Source organism: Fundulus heteroclitus, chromosome 20 (genome assembly GCF_011125445.2).
Source record: "Fundulus heteroclitus isolate FHET01 chromosome 20, MU-UCD_Fhet_4.1, whole genome shotgun sequence".
Lineage (NCBI taxonomy): Eukaryota > Metazoa > Chordata > Actinopteri > Cyprinodontiformes > Fundulidae > Fundulus > Fundulus heteroclitus.
The window spans coordinates 25,436,383-25,452,077 of NC_046380.1; the positions used below are offsets into that span (position 1 = coordinate 25,436,383).

At 38.7% G+C, this 15,695-nt stretch overlaps 1 protein-coding gene across 2 annotated transcripts in view; it reads right to left on the reverse strand.

Annotated features, from left to right (window-relative positions):
- Positions 1-3,741: 3,741 nt before the first annotated feature.
- slc4a8 (solute carrier family 4 member 8) overlaps positions 3,742-15,695 on the reverse strand; it is a 46,884-nt gene continuing 34,930 nt past the window's right edge. The window contains exons 7-25 of one of the 2 annotated variants that reach the window (XM_012878160.3): positions 15,542-15,627; positions 15,167-15,324; positions 14,978-15,065; positions 14,479-14,625; positions 13,567-13,667; positions 12,614-12,788; positions 12,378-12,511; positions 12,043-12,288; positions 11,663-11,768; positions 10,312-10,473; positions 9,269-9,382; positions 8,838-8,999; positions 8,513-8,764; positions 8,164-8,232; positions 4,943-5,116; positions 4,721-4,852; positions 4,522-4,619; positions 4,220-4,325; positions 3,742-4,041 (exon numbers count right to left, since the gene is read on the reverse strand). In XM_012878160.3, coding sequence (XP_012733614.2) covers positions 4,036-4,041; positions 4,220-4,325; positions 4,522-4,619; positions 4,721-4,852; positions 4,943-5,116; positions 8,164-8,232; positions 8,513-8,764; positions 8,838-8,999; positions 9,269-9,382; positions 10,312-10,473; positions 11,663-11,768; positions 12,043-12,288; positions 12,378-12,511; positions 12,614-12,788; positions 13,567-13,667; positions 14,479-14,625; positions 14,978-15,065; positions 15,167-15,324; positions 15,542-15,627 — 2,516 coding nt within the window. In that variant the 3' untranslated portion in view covers positions 3,742-4,035. The remainder of the gene's footprint in view (positions 4,042-4,219; positions 4,326-4,521; positions 4,620-4,720; positions 4,853-4,942; positions 5,117-8,163; positions 8,233-8,512; positions 8,765-8,837; positions 9,000-9,268; positions 9,383-10,311; positions 10,474-11,662; positions 11,769-12,042; positions 12,289-12,377; positions 12,512-12,613; positions 12,789-13,566; positions 13,668-14,478; positions 14,626-14,977; positions 15,066-15,166; positions 15,325-15,541; positions 15,628-15,695) is intronic. The other variant, XM_036152104.1, reaches the window with a different exon arrangement.

Here is a 15,695-nt window from a genome sequence, read left to right on the forward strand (position 1 = left end):
AAGGTTTGTGTTTTCAGGGTGATGTACAGCGTTAGTTTTCCACCATGCATAAAGTCTTTTAAATAGGCCTAAAATTCAGTTCAATTCAATTAAATTTTCATTTATATAGCTCCAATTCATGAAACATGTCATCTCAAGGCACTTTACAAAGTCATATTCAATCATATTATAGAGATTGGGTCAGATTATAGAGATTGGGTCAGATTATACAGATTGGTCAAAAATTTCCTATATAAGGGAACCAGTTGATTGCTTCAAAGTCCCGACAAGCAGCATTCACTCCTGAAGAAGCGTAGAGCCACAGGGAGAGTCGTCTGCTTTGTCCATGGCTTTGCAGCAATCCCTCATACTGAGCAAGCATGAAGCGACAGTGGAGAGAAAAACTCCCCATTAACAGGACGGAAAACCTCCATCAGAACCAGAACCGGGCTCAGTATGAACGGTCATCTGCCTCGACCGACTGGGGGAGGCAGATAAAAGATTATACATAAGCACGTTCTTCAACATGTTTTCTGTATGCACTCTATATTGAGTCAGATTTATGGTATTTAGACTCCTGAAGGCAATTCGATGCACCAAGGTTTCTTAGAGGTAGTTAGTAAAGAGGGCTGGATACAGTCACAAGACACACTTTTCAGATTTTGAATATAAAATATTTAAAACAACGTCCTTTTTGTTTCACTTCATAATTTGCCACCACGTTGTGTTGGAGTGTCACCTAAAATGTAAGCTGGTGTTTGTGAAATTACAAATTTAAAACATTTTTGCAAGGCACTGTAGAAAAAGTTATACCCTCCATTTGTCCCAGCTGGTCTCTTTAAACTCCATCAAATACTTGCATTCTTCAGCCTTTCTTGGTAAAATATATACATAAAATATATAGAATAACATATAATTTCACATCTAAAAATAAATGTATTTATTGTAAAATTATTTAATTGTTTAGAATATTGTATGAGAATAAATCTATTATCTTTATCTACAGAAAGTGCACATAAATTAAGTATCACATAAGATTATTGTTCCAAGCAATAATCTCTCTGCTTCCTTTAAGGTGATTATAATGTGGGCTAAATTGGGGGAACATGGCTCAAATAGTTAATAAATAAAACATAAATATAATGTAACTGTTTTCAAAACAACAGATGCACATATAAGTCTAACTATTTTTATCTAAGCTGTAATTTTCCAGGACATCCTGAAATCTGGAAAATGTTATTTTTCAGTGTGTATCTTGTGTTTTATTTTTCAGTTAAAAAGCAATTAATTGTACTTCGGTTTTTTTTATATATATATACAAGAAATAAGGAAAATCAAGATTGCACTCATAAAAATGTTCTTGATGAATAAAAATCTGTGCTTTGGTCAACTGAGGTTAGACTGAGGGTGTTTGCTTTTTTTCCTCAAATATCCTTAAACTCCCTTTAGAAATTCATACATTTTTGATGTAATAGGGGACATGGCATGTCTAAAGTGCCTTTCAGCCACATTCATAATCTTTCTGAGGTAAAAATAAAATAAAATTAAATGCATGACAGGCATTGTGCAGAACAGTCTCTAAACTTCATAGTCATTATTATAAAGGCAATAAAGGAGAAAGATGAAGCTTAAAAAATAATCTGAGCTGTGTCACTGAAATGGTTGTTTTACCTTTTATGCTTTCCAGCATCAACATCACACAAGAGTGAAGCAAATTGTTAACAATCCTAATGTTGGTTATAGGAGAGTATTTCTTTAAAGAATCATTGTGTGTTGAGATTTCTTTGCGTTTCCATCTTCTTGAAGAATGTTTTTAACGCTGTAACAATTTGAATGAATGAATGAATTTATTTCTTTGCTGTATTGAATGAAAGCCCCGTAAATTTTGAGCAGATCAGTTTCAAGGTCAACCAGTAGTTAACCAATCATTTACTGGGGTTTGAATGTAGTTTTGGTTATAATTGGGTTAACGTAAAGGATTCTATTTTATTGACGTAAATAACAAATCTTCCTTAGACCAAAGTTCGTTGTGGAGATCCACAGGACTCTGCGCTTGGACCATTAGTTTTTACTTATATGTATAATGTATAATTTTCTGCTTTTAGGGTTGGAACTAAGCAATCTTTGAACATGCTGTCTAGATGGTGTCAATTTGGCGTCAGGTACTAGTGTGAGGAACTCTGGAGCTATGATCTTTAACTAAAGTTTCTTGAACCTCCCTGTGCCACCTGCCTACTTCCAGAACATCACAGCGCAAAGTTATGTAGAATTTTTGTTGATATTTTTAGTTTCAGAGTATTTCTAAGCATCCTTACGTCTAAAGGATTTTCTAAATAGAAAAAATTAATTTCAACATGCATTTTGCATTAACTATTCTGGTGAAAATGTCCAAACTGTAAAATCCAGATTGAACTTTTAAAAAAAGTCTTCTCACATCTTTAAGATAGAGCTTCGCTACATTCAAGAACCTTCCTACTTTCACATCACCTGAATACCGGCTTTGGCCTCTGATAACAGGCTTAGGTTGTTTTTTCAGTTTACTGAAGTTTAATTGTAAGTCACCCCAAAGTAGGCAACACTAAGATAGTTTTAAGACAAATATTGCAGAATTAAATAAGTTCAAATAAAAATGTAAAAAAAATACACTGTAACATTAAAGTAGCACTCTTAGGCCCCATGTATACAGTTTATCTGCAAAAAAAAAAGTTGATCTTGGGGTGAACTACATTTAAAATGAGAGGCAGAGCCCTCAATTATAAAGCTCTTTTGTTTCAGAACTAGCATGGGTTTAGAAGGCAGACACCTTTTCTACTTTTAATACCTTGGATTGAAAGTTTCCCTTGTAAAAAAAAAAGCTGATAGCTAGGGCTAATTAAGGTAATCCAAAACGGCACAATCATTTTTCTTGCTATTGCACAATAATTTCATGATGTACTGAAATCTTCTCACTCTCCTACCTGACCCTGTTCTCTTAAAGCAACAAGCTAGAATAACCAACCAACCAACCAACATCCTTTAGATATAATTTTTTCAATCATTACAATCGTATTTGATGGTAAATTTTCCTGGGTGTTTTGGCCCCTTTGTTGTAATTTAATAAAAATGAAACTGACTCTCCCAAAATGCAAGCTTCCGGGACTACTCCTCTAGTGACATCACAAAAGGCATTCATCAAGAAGCCAACCACAGTTTTTATGAGTATGCCTATTTGCTCTTTCCTGTTTAGTTTTATTCCCCTACTTTTACTAAATGTTTTCCAGCAAATTGATGGCTTGGCTGCAGTATTTACTATGGCCAGTTCATGAGCACCATTCTCTTCTGCCTTTTGTGATGCCACCAACCCAAGGCTGATTTAGCATTAGCATTTTAAGAGCGCTTCTTAAAAACATTGTATTTTGTAAAATCTTTTGTTGAAATCTAAGAAACATTCCTCATCTGTGATTTTTTTTTTTTATTGCCCGTATATATATATTTTTTGGTGAAACATTGCACCACTGGATATTGTCTTTCACTGTCCATGTCTGCACACTCTATCGTATTGTCACTGGCTTGTGTTTCTCTTCTTTCCAAGTGTTCTTGGCCTTGCATTTTGGTTTTATCTTGCATTTTTATTTTTATCTCAGATATTTTATGTCCTCTCAGATGTGTCTGCAGAATTACATTGCTGGGCTGTATTGGGCTGGACAGATGTTAAGAAATTACATTTTTGCTACACGTTCAGGTGGAAAAATACCAGCATTTTGTACTCATGAAAACGTGGTTTTGTCAACTTGTTTGTTTGGTGATGTTTTGTGTATGTCCCATTGATTGGGTTTGGGAATAAGACTTGGATCTCTATTGTATCCACAAACCCTAAAAAGACAGAAGTACACATGTGGGAGTACAGCACAATTGGCTTTCTCTGTATGTTTGTGGCCGACACAGTTTTTTTTTTTTCTTTCTGTGAACTCTGAAGAGGCTGTTTTGGTTCAAGTGGTCGACCTTGTATACTGTGGTCCAGAACTACAGCCAGGTGATACAGCTGAATGTCTTTACTCATCAATGAATGCGATCCCTTCAATCCTGCGGGACGAAACACATAAACTCAGCACAGCACAGAGCACAAGCTGGCTAACGACGATAAGGTTCAGAAAAATAGAGCACGAACAACAAATCATCAAAAAAGCAGAATATCGCGGTGTGCAGGCAGGTTTATTTTCTCCAGGAGGGAATGAGGGAAGAATAGAGGGTGGGGCCTTGCCTTTTTAGCAGCCACAGGACGGATGTCCTTATGATTGGAGTTGAGGGATTTCCACACAGTGGTTTTAGACATTTCATCAGATATGTTAATATCAGACGGATCACACCTGAGGAGCAGGGGGGTTGGAAAGGGTAAGATTGAGGAAAGCTTTTAAAGCAATATACAGGACTCAGGGGAAACATGAAAACAGAGCACCACACACCAGGTAATAAGAATCACGGGCATGCAAGAAGATGGCTGGGAACGTGACAAATCTCTCTAATAATCAAGTACATATTCATAGTGTGTGTGTTTGTTCTTACTTGGGATCATGTGTTTTTTGAACAGCTCTGCTGCCCTCTATGGGAATCTGAACAGTAGCTGGATTGTCTTTGTTCAGGCTGAGCATTTCTTGTGATTCCTGCACGACGCAAACATGTGCACAGCCACAAATAAAACAAATTAACTTTAGATGCTTTTCTGTGAAAGACACATTTTTTTTACGGTTCTTCCTTAGATTACCCCTTCAAACTCTTTGGAAGCATCATCCAGGTTTTTCTTCTTCCACTCAGGCATCAAGTCGTCCAGGTAGCTCAGCTCTCGTTTAGAGAAGCACAGATCCAGCAGCTTACGGATGAACACCAGGGCCAGGACCTGCAGGAACAGGTGTAAAATAGATCTCAACTAAACAGAAGCTGAAAGAACACATGAAGACAGTGTTTTTTGTTTAATGAAGGCGATTACCATCATGGGGAAGACGATGGCGGCAGGAGAGTGCTTGATGATCCAGAGCAGCACCAGACAGGTGAGCTGAGTGACAGTGAACAGGTGCACCTTTCTCAAGGGGACGTGTCTCAGATAGATGAAATCAGGCTGGTGTTTTGCTGGCATACCGAAAAGCTTCAAGCGGTCAAAGAACTGAGACGAAAAGAAGCACAGCACAGTTGAGGTGGAAGTAAAATAAAACAAGTCAGTCAGTATTAAATACGGTACACATGTGCAGTGTATGAGTATTGTGAGTCCAGCCATGTGCAATATTACCTGCCAGTTATTTTTTATTTAGAAAAAATTCAAACACACCAGTGTCAAAGTAAAAAAAAAATCAGTCATGAAAGACCTGATGTCCAAAGTAGCCAAACTTCATTAACACACTGTGTCATTTACGCTTTCAGCTTTGTTACATCCTAACAATCCACAACTAAAGACAGATAGAAGAACACCTGCAGCACTAATGAAGACAAACAGTCAGCCTTCGTTCCAGCAGTCAGTCCTCCTAAACTCCCAAAGCAAGCAGTGCGTAAATAAAATGAAAGAAAAAAAGAAAAAAAAGAAATTCACAAGCGCTTCAGGCTTGGCGTGAGGTTTATCAGTGGGAATCACAGTGTGTGTGACAGCTCAACGTGATAAACAGACTGCATAATGTTAGTGGATGATGTCCAAAGAATAATAAAAAAAAATTATCATCTTGAAAATTGAAAGATGCAGCCAAGATAAATTCGCTGCCCTCAAACGAGGTTATCTGGATTTTTCATGAGCACAAAATAAAGTTGAGCATAGCATGTGGACATGTCAAAATACACACTTAGACTCCGAGTACTGTGATATGGATGTTCTAGCATAGTGATGAACCGTAGCCTATTACAGGATTATACAGGATTTTGGGACAAAAATAATTTCAGTTTTATGAAACTGTAAGCAAAGTATTCAAGTATTTTAAAGATAAGTAAAAAAAAAAGTCAATGTACATCAGTAAAGAACAGCTGAGATTCTGTTAAAAATATGAGAGAATAATAACATGAGCTACATGTAGGAGTTCTGTAGGGATGTATATCTTGAAAATTGAGAATCATACACATATAACACTGAAGGGTTGGTGAAAACCATCACTACAATCATATTTGACATGAATTATTAATTTTGGCCCATTAGGGATGCACTGAGTTCTTCATGTTCCAGGTGAGATGATTGCACAACGAACAGCTTAATGTTTTCAACAAAAAAAAAGAGAAGATATACTCACAATTCCACTAGTCAGGTTGGGAAGAGCCTACACACATTTTTAACAAGCTTCTGGCGTAATTCAAGCTGGATATTTGAACACTTGTCTCAGCAGAATCGGAGGAGCTTACTATAACAGGGTGGCTTGCTGGCAGAGACCTTTGAAGCATAGCCCATAAATATTTAGTAGCTTTGAGGTTGGGACTGGTTGAAGACTATTCTAGAAGATTTATGTCAGCCTGTTTTATCCATTACAAAACCACGTTTGATGTGTTTTTTTTATTGTTATATTATTGCCCAAATGTCAATAATCTGACCCAGACTATATCTGAGATTAAATACTATTAATTAGGATGTTCAAGAAGACTTTCACACACCAGTAGCCCTGTCAGTAAAGTCAGTCTAATACTTAGATGGTGCAGAGCAAGAAAAGAAGTGCATGCTCCAAAATCAACTCCTCAAAAGCTAGACTAAAATCCAGTTTAACAAGCCAAAAGGCTTCAAGAGAAACATTTATGTTTAAATTAGACAGATGGTGAACCCCTTGGCCACATTGTTGAGAAAAATGTAATCACAGTAAAGCTTTTTAGTGTTTTAAGGAACACTGTGCCAACTGTCAAGCATGGTGGTGGTTGCATCATGCTGTGGGACTTTTTGCCATTCAGTGGCACTGGTGCATTTCACAAAGTGGATGGAAAAATGAACTATTTTTTGATAACCTTTTGGATTGCCCCATCACAAAGTCTCGACCTGAATCTTACTCAACATGTGTGGGCTGGCTGTGTTCAGAATCCAGGTCTGTGCCAAGAAATAAACTTACCAGACCCCGAGGGGGGTCGGGGAGGAATTAACAGCTGACAGAATCAGCTTTTCCTGATTTTATAATTGACGTAATCTTTTAAATTTTGTTAATTTTTTATTTTATTTTAACCTCTGTAGCACTTTGAGCCACTTAAACTGCTCTTTCAGTAATATTCATAATTAATGTATAAATGGAGGGGGGAGAGTGTGAGAGATAGACTGGTGCCTATTTCCAGCAATCCCCCGTGAACAGATTATTTCATGTTATTATTATTTGTTAAAATAGTTATTCTCATTGTTACCCTAAACGATCAGAGGGAGGTTTTCAGTGAAGAGGACATGGTCACTGTCACTGATACACAAACCAGTAGAACAAAAATAAACAGGGACAAATCTGATTAGTCAGCTATGATATTTTCTTATTAAACTCAGACATAAAATAAAGGTTTTATCTTCTGTTTTGTCGTTATGTAGTTGAACAGTTTTTTGCAGAACTTCTGCTGACAAAAAATAAATAATCTTTTTGTTTTCTTTATTTATTATAATACTAGTTAATGCTATCTTTAATAAAAGAAGAAGTTAAACAGCAGAAGTTCTCCATTTGCAAAGAAGCTGTTTTGTGCATCCTGGGTGTCTGGAGAGATTATGTGACGGTTTCTGGATTGCATTCAGAAATGGAAACACTGCTTAGAACTTGATGTTACTTTTGTGGCAGCTCCCAAACTGCCCGCTGTACACGCGGTTTACTCTTTTAAATGGGGCGGACCAAACTGGCTTTGCTCATCTTATTCACTGGAGACTCAGTCTTTGAAGATCACCCGCAACGCGTTTTCTTATTGCACTCACATTTCTTTTTACTGTGCACACAATTTTGTGTTTCTTCTTTGAAATCTTTGAAGATCAGGCCCATAAATAATTGTGTTTTTATAGTACGATTACAGACTCCATGAGTGCTGGGTTTAAAGGGCAGGAAAACGGTTGAGGACACTTTTAGGTTGAAACTATTTTTAGGGAAGTTGAGAAGATGAAGGTTGTCACATGCTGGTGGAAACAGACCTTCCCTAGTTAGTATCATTATACATCATACATTTGATGCTGTGATTTTAATTTGCAGAGCAAAAAGAAGCTTGTATAGATGTGATACTCATAAAGAAACTGGGCTTTACCTGAATGCCTTTTAATGAAGATGCTCCCATGTAAAGAAAAACTCCATACAATACAGGCATAGGAATAAACTGAAATAGGAAAAAAAACAACATTAGAACTACACTTAATCTGGTGTGCCACATTATTAGTTTAACTGGAACTGCCATCAAACATTTTCCTAGCAGAAATTGTTGATATAATAATAACCTTTGGCACATAAAATAAAATTATTCAAGTCAGTTACATTAAATTATTTTTTTTAAATCACAGGCAGGCCGAAATGTCGCCACTTTTTTATGCTTCAGTGTCTTTTTTTTTTTTTACATAATCATATTCAGACATAATCCCTGCGTTGTGATTGTGACCCACCTGCAGCGCTCCAGTCATGAACACAGAGCAGCCCATGAGCAGGAAGATAACCAGACCCGTGACCCGCTGCTCTCTGATGCCCAGGAAGCGCGGCTGCTCTCCAGGAGCTGCGCTCTCTGACTCCAGTTTCAGGCTGTTGACATGAGAGATGGACAACACGGTTGCCGCCACAAACCACGGCAATCCCATGATGGAGCACACAGCCAGCATCACCCCCACCATCAGCAGGTCTAGATGGTACCCGCAGCCTTTCTGTAAAACAGAGAGCGAGTCAGTACGGTTCCCAGAATCCAAGCCTGAAGGAGGATTTGAAATGTTTTCTTGCCAGAAGTTTGTGTTCTTTGCGGTTTATGATGACTGCCGTTATCTGTTGGTCCATGAAGATGAGGATGGTGCAGAGAAGAGCAGGTATGGACGCAACCAGGGCGGTCCACCAGGGGTTTGGCCCGATTGGATTGATCAGCCAACCGCGATCATCTCTGGTAGGCTGCAGGAACAGAGCAGAGATGTTTTTAAATGTTTCTGATCCCGTTGCAGAGCTCACCTGGGCATGCTTATTTCTATCTACCTGTTACAAGTAATTGTTCTTATTTAGCCAAAAAAATATGTGTCGAAAACTGGAAAAATATGTTGGAAATTAGGCTTTTAACAACTTTTCAGCGCCCTTACACGTTGTTACTATGGAAGGCAAAATCGTCTTTTTAACTAGATTTTGCTTGTGGTCACATAGATTCTTGTATATCTATTCTCATTTACCTGAAATTTGTTCGGCACCTTCAGCTTCTGGGAGGGCACCCCAAGGACATAGTCGAGCAGGACCATCATAACAATTGTAAGAAAGACTGCAAAGTCACTGATCATTGAACGAACCTAGGAGTGACAGATTACCGCATTTAAACATCTGTTGCTATGCACATCAGTTTGCAAGTAAAGAATCTTAAATAATCTAAAGTATTCCTAACTCTTGAACCTTTTCCACATTTTGTCAACTATGAGCCTTGAATGTATTTTGGGCATTTTATGTGATGAGCAACATAGTATTGCATAGTTGTGAAAGTGAAGCCAAATGATACATACCGGTAGTTTTCAATATTTATTTTTACAAAAACAAATCTAAAAGAAAATGAGATGTTTTTTGTATTTAGCCCTCTTCCTTCAAATACCCCAAAATGACATTCAGTACAACTAACTGCATGTCTTTCTATTCAGCCCACATGTTTTAATACTTTGTTGAACCATCTTAAGGTATGCATCTACCAGCTTTCAACATCTAGAGAAAATGTAGTCCTCTTCTATATCATCTCATCAACTTTGGCCAGTTTCCCTGTCCCTGCTGGATAATAAGAATCCCCACAGCATCATCCTGCCACCACCACACGCCAATGTTCAGGGTGATGTTAGTTTGTCACACAAAACTTTCCCTCTGGTCAGAGCACCTTTTTCTATGTTTGCTGTGGTCCCTACGTCCCTTGTGAAAACCTCCAAACAGGATTTCTTTATGGTTTTAATTCAACAATAGTTTTCTCTTGCCAAATTACTCAAAATTTGGGAGCATGAAGTGACGCCTCTGAGGCCTTTACTAAACAGCTGGATTTATGCTGAGATAAAATTACAGACTGTTATTAACAAAGTCAGCTGGTTATACTGGATTTGAATTTAGGGGTATCCAAATAATTTGAAGATCATGTATTTTTTATTCCGCTTTACAATTTTGCTCAAAGTATGAAAGTGTGAAAAAGTCCAAGGAGTATGAACACATTTGCCAGGCACCGTGGTCTTGGATCAACTTGGTGAGGTACCTTGGTGGGGAAATAACGACTTGTCTTGAACTGTTTGAGGAAGGCCGACATGAAGAACGTTGAAAAGAACAAGATGATGGACCAGAAGAGAACATCAGGGGTGAAGGGGCCATGGTGTCCACATGCTGTCCCAACGAACTGTCCCTGCAGGCTGATACATTCCTGAAGGGACACAAAGAGATCGGTCAGCTCAGACTCAAGTAGAAAAATCACCAGAGCAAACTCTTTAACTGAAATGCTGGGTTAAAATTATAAGAAAAAGCATGATGTTGCATGACACAAAAAAAAAACAACTTTGTGTTGTCCAGGTGAAATGCTAGAAATGTCAGCCTCACAGATGTCCTTCAGAGAGATTACCTGCGAATGGGAAGGTGAGGTCTAGTCGAATGTTAACTAAAAGGAAAACATACTGAAGAAATAGAAAATGCACAAGGTGAGGATACAGCCTTGGGCTCTGAACAGTGAAACCCATGAAGGACAGGTCGTTAAAGAGACAAGCTGGGCACCTTTTTGGCAAGCTAACCATTTACTGAGGAGTTAATGACATACATGCTCAAATATGACAGTAATGCATTTATTTTTTGTTTTTTCCAAGTATTCTTTAGAGGATGCATTAAGTTACTTTTCTTCCCATGATTTATACTCTTAGGTACATTACCCTTACATTACCCTTATTTGCTGACAGATACTGTTAATGTTTCTCATAAAGGGTAACATTTTAATAGGTACGTGTTAAAATGCAAAGAAAAGCACTGGATAGAGTAACTACTCAACCCTGTTGCTCTAATATCTTACTTTCTCACATGTCTGTTGCTTCTTGTTTTTAGAGTTTAAGGCAACAAACCACAGCTTGTTGTTCTTTGTTTTGGTAATTTCTCTTAAAAGTCAGATGAAAAACAACACAGAGTTTCTGATGATAACGTGTAGAAATGTTAGCCATAAGAAGGTTGATCTTCCCATTTATGATGTCACTGTCACTCAATGTGACGTGTTTTGAAGGTGAGGTTAGTATCCTTTAGCTGAAAGATTGACATACCTTTCTCTTTAAAAATGAACAGTTTAACTGAATAAGATATTTCTTTAAACAAAAAACAAAATAGTGACAGGATTGTGAATGTGTGCATTGTGGATGGATGGATTATGTCACCTTTAAGGGATGGATGCACGGATGGAGGAATGGATGGATGGGCAGACAGAGAGACGGACAGAGAGACGAACAGATGAAAGGATGGATGGATGGACGGCTGGATGGACGGACGGACGGACGGATGGACGGACGGGCGGATGGATGGATGGATGGATGGACGGATGGGTGACGTCCCTTTTAAAAGCATAGATGAAATGGACCTACCTTAACAGTCAGGTTATCCCAGGGTACAACAGAGGCTGTGATATTTCTCTCGCTCCACAGCTCTAAGGTTTTATTGCTGGGATTATCAGGCTCTGCACACCTGCAGCTACACAGAGAGATGAACATGAACAGGAAAATCCACATATGTTGGCTGACTAAACAAATATTTTAACAATAGGCTTTCTTATTCATAAACGGAGTATGCATAGATGGTATATTTTGTTTGTGTCTACAAATTATTACTATTATTATATTACTATATTACAAAGGCTTTAGAAAGAAGTTACATAGCATAAAAATCGCCTCTTAGATTTTACCGCAAAGAAAGGAAAACTGGTAACACACACACTGAGAAAAAAAAAACAGTTTCTGTGACTCACTATGCTAGCGTGAGTTTGTCCAGCTCACTGTTTGTATTGTAGGGGTACAGCTTCCCCAAGTGGAACAGTTTCTCCAAGGCCTCATAGATGAAGATGAGGCAGATGAGGGCAGCAAACGCCTCCTCTGTGAACCGAGTGATGTAGCAAACCAGAGAACTAGCATCTGTGGCCACTAGCATCAAACAAAGCAGGGCTGTCCACAGGCCAATGCAAGCCCGGAGGGACAAATACGACAGGCCATAGTCCCTGAGAAAAGAAAAGGGGAGATAAATGTCATAGGAAGGCAGGGGATGACGGATCAGCCGGGAAAGGAGTTGTTTAAACTTTATACCTACTTGCAGAATTTGAAGAGTATTTTCTCAAAAACCAGAACAGGACCTGTGCTGCCCAGAATGGTGAGAGGCTGACCAGCAAACAGAGAGTAGGCCACTCCGGTCATCGACGCACCGAACAAAGACTCTATGGCGCTCTAAGGCAAGCGGTGGTATTGCACTGTGTTTAGTTTTGCTGTAGTCACACGTCATGAAACAGATTGTACAGTATAGTGATGCAAATGTGTCTCTGCTCTTACAATGCGTCCTTCAGTCGCCTCGCCGAGCAGCCCGCCAAAGGTGATGACAGGAGACATGCAGGCACAGTAGAGGAAGAGGAAGGAGGCCACACACTGGAGGCTAAGGGCGTCCCTAAAGTCACTCAGATAGAAGGGAGCCTTCCTCTTAATGTCCAGTATGAGGCCGCCAAATAACCTGGCCACAGTGCACAATAAGAACAATTACCCTCACATTTACGACATCTACTGTACAGAAACAAAACAATTATAGGAAACTTGTTGCCACTTTGTAAAGAAACACAATAGCTAATCATTAATCTCGTTCAAAAAGTATAGAATAGGATGCCAAGTGGGTCAGGGATGTCTGTAGGCCAAGAGTTTACATTCTGGCCTAAGTTGACCAGATCACTGCATTTCATTTAAGGGCATCATAGTTAAGGGGAATGATTATAAAGGCACACCACAATTTTTAGATGTCTGTTTATAAGAAATGTTGAAAAAAATATAGACTTTCTTCTATTTCATAATTACACATCTCTTTGAGTAGATATATCACTTCATAGTCCTGTAAAAATGTACTAAGGTTTATGGTTATGATATAAGAGAAGTTTGGCGAGGTGCGAATATTTCTTGGGAGGCAGGTTATGTATCTTATTGGCATTCTAAAGCTCCCTGTTGTTCTCCAAAAAGCATAGTAAAAATCATGTTGCTCTAAATCTCTTTAGGGCGAGGAAATTGTCCCACATCATTTCCCCAGCAACTCAAATGTATGTCTTTTTATCAACAGCAATAAGAGCTGAATCCTAACTGGATCAACATATTTTTTCCAAAGGCTAAAATCACATTTATTCGTTCTGGTTTTTATTATTATTATTATTGTTATTTAAAACGTTTATTTAACTTCCATATTATTCATGACTCACTTCCCACATCGAGCAACAAGCCTGTATGACAAATCTGACTGGTTAGCTCACCTTCCTGTCCTCTGCAGCTCCGGTCCGTGGGGTTCAGCATGTTGTGGTTCATCCACCTGCAAGCCTGTACCGTTGGGAACTCCCGGCATTTTCCTCTTCTCCTACAGGTGCAAAACAATATAAACAAGGAGCTAATTTTACTTAAACAGCTCCAGGGGCATCTAATATGGCTTAAACGCTAGGGCTGAACGATTTTGGAAAATAATCTAATTGCGATTTTTTTTGCTTAATATTGCCATTTAATGCGATTTTTTTTCCAGTTTAATTTATCATGTCTTTTTGAACATATACAAACAACAAATCATTTTGTTTCCTCGCCGTGCAGATTAGGTGCTAAAAGACCCGCAGCATCTAAACTCAGAGCAGAAATGATTGCGTTCTGCCTACAATATATTTCAACCAAAATTGCAATTTTGACTTTTCTCTGCGTTAACCACAAGCAACAAAAATGGCCTCTAAATAAAGATGTTTGTAAACAAGGACTATTCAAAACAAGAACTTTTAATGTTTCTATTAATCAGAATATTATTCAAGAGAACAGCTTTTAGTTGATTTGGACATCAATTCTTGTTGAACATAAAGTCCAACCAACAAGCAAGTCTATGTATTAAACTGATTGACCAGTACTTAATGCTATGTTTGATTATATAAACTCTAAAACAAGTAATAAAATTTGATTATCTCACTGCTGCAACTGTCTTCCCTTCCATGTGGAGGCAAACCCACTTTAAACATTTTACCGACACCTAATGGACGTGTCTAATTCCCTAATTGTTACTTAGACAAAAATTGCAGACTCTGCGATTTGGAAATTGCGTTTTTTTAAATCACGATTATATTGAAAATGCGATTAATTGTTCAGCCCTATTAAACGCAAGGCTGAAAAGTGAAATAGAATCTGTTGTTGCCTACCTGAGAGGGGACATTTTTGGGGGGCTCTATTCGGATGGAAGGGTCCCACTCCCCTGGTGGCAGGACAGTCACCTGGTCCAGAAACTCGTCTATCCCTGCTAACAGGTCACTTCTGTCCTTTGCCTTGTAGGCGACATTGTGGAAGATCTGATCCAAGGACAAGAAGTGGAACATTTCATTTTGTTAAGGCTTCAGAAGCTGCATTTCATTGCAAAATAATTCATACCATTTGAAACGCTGTTGTTTTTTCTTTTGTAATAGACTAACACAAAGTAGGCATGTCATGGGGATGTGGAAGGAAAAAAAAAAAATCTAAACACCAACTATAAAGATAGTTGGTGTTTAGCCCCTTTTACTCTGATAATCAAAAATAAATTCATATCCTTCAGAAACAACAAATGTGTATGCGGGTTGTCATGCTGTGTAAAAAAGCAAAGTGAAAAAGTTTAAGCAGTGTGGATATTTTTGAAAGGCACTGTGATTTTGAAAGGTCTCCTACCTCGTCAGTCATGATGGTCGACATCGAGCGTCCTATTTCATGGTACTGCTGAGCTTTTCCATCAGGGCCCAGAAGGATAAAGAGGAATCTGATTTGGATCGACAGATAAGCCACGCTTCATAAACGGTCCTTTAAGAGCTGCATTGAGAGGAGTTACCAACAGGGCCTGGCCAAGCTGTCGCTGTCTACCTGGTGGGGATGGGGACCTCGGTGAGTCCGGTGAGCAGGACGGCAGGGGAGAGGCGTACAAACGCAACAACGGGCCTCTCCAGGAAGTCCAAAACTCCAACCAGCACATTTGAAGCCTCGGCGCCAACTGGAATCTTCTTCATGAAGTGCAGATCGACCTGTGGGGAGAACAAGGTAAAAGGTAACCCCTCAGAGTAAATTTTTAGTGGACTTTATTTTTACCCACCTCCTGCATTAGAAGTAAAAGGTTCAAACACTTTTGTGGTGTCTCTGTATTACCATAAACATATGAATATTCATAAATAACAAACTGTGTTTCCCATCATTTATCCATATCAATGAGATAAATGAGAAATCCACAGCCGGTTTGTTTACCTTACTGAGGTCCACTTGACTGTCCTGTCCAGCACCATTCTTGGCAGGTTCAGTGGGCAGAGGCGGCTGAGGAGACGTGGCTGACCCTATGGGATGGTAGTTTGTGGGTGTGCATACGTGATTAAGAGCGCAAGCGACTAAATCCGAGAAAATA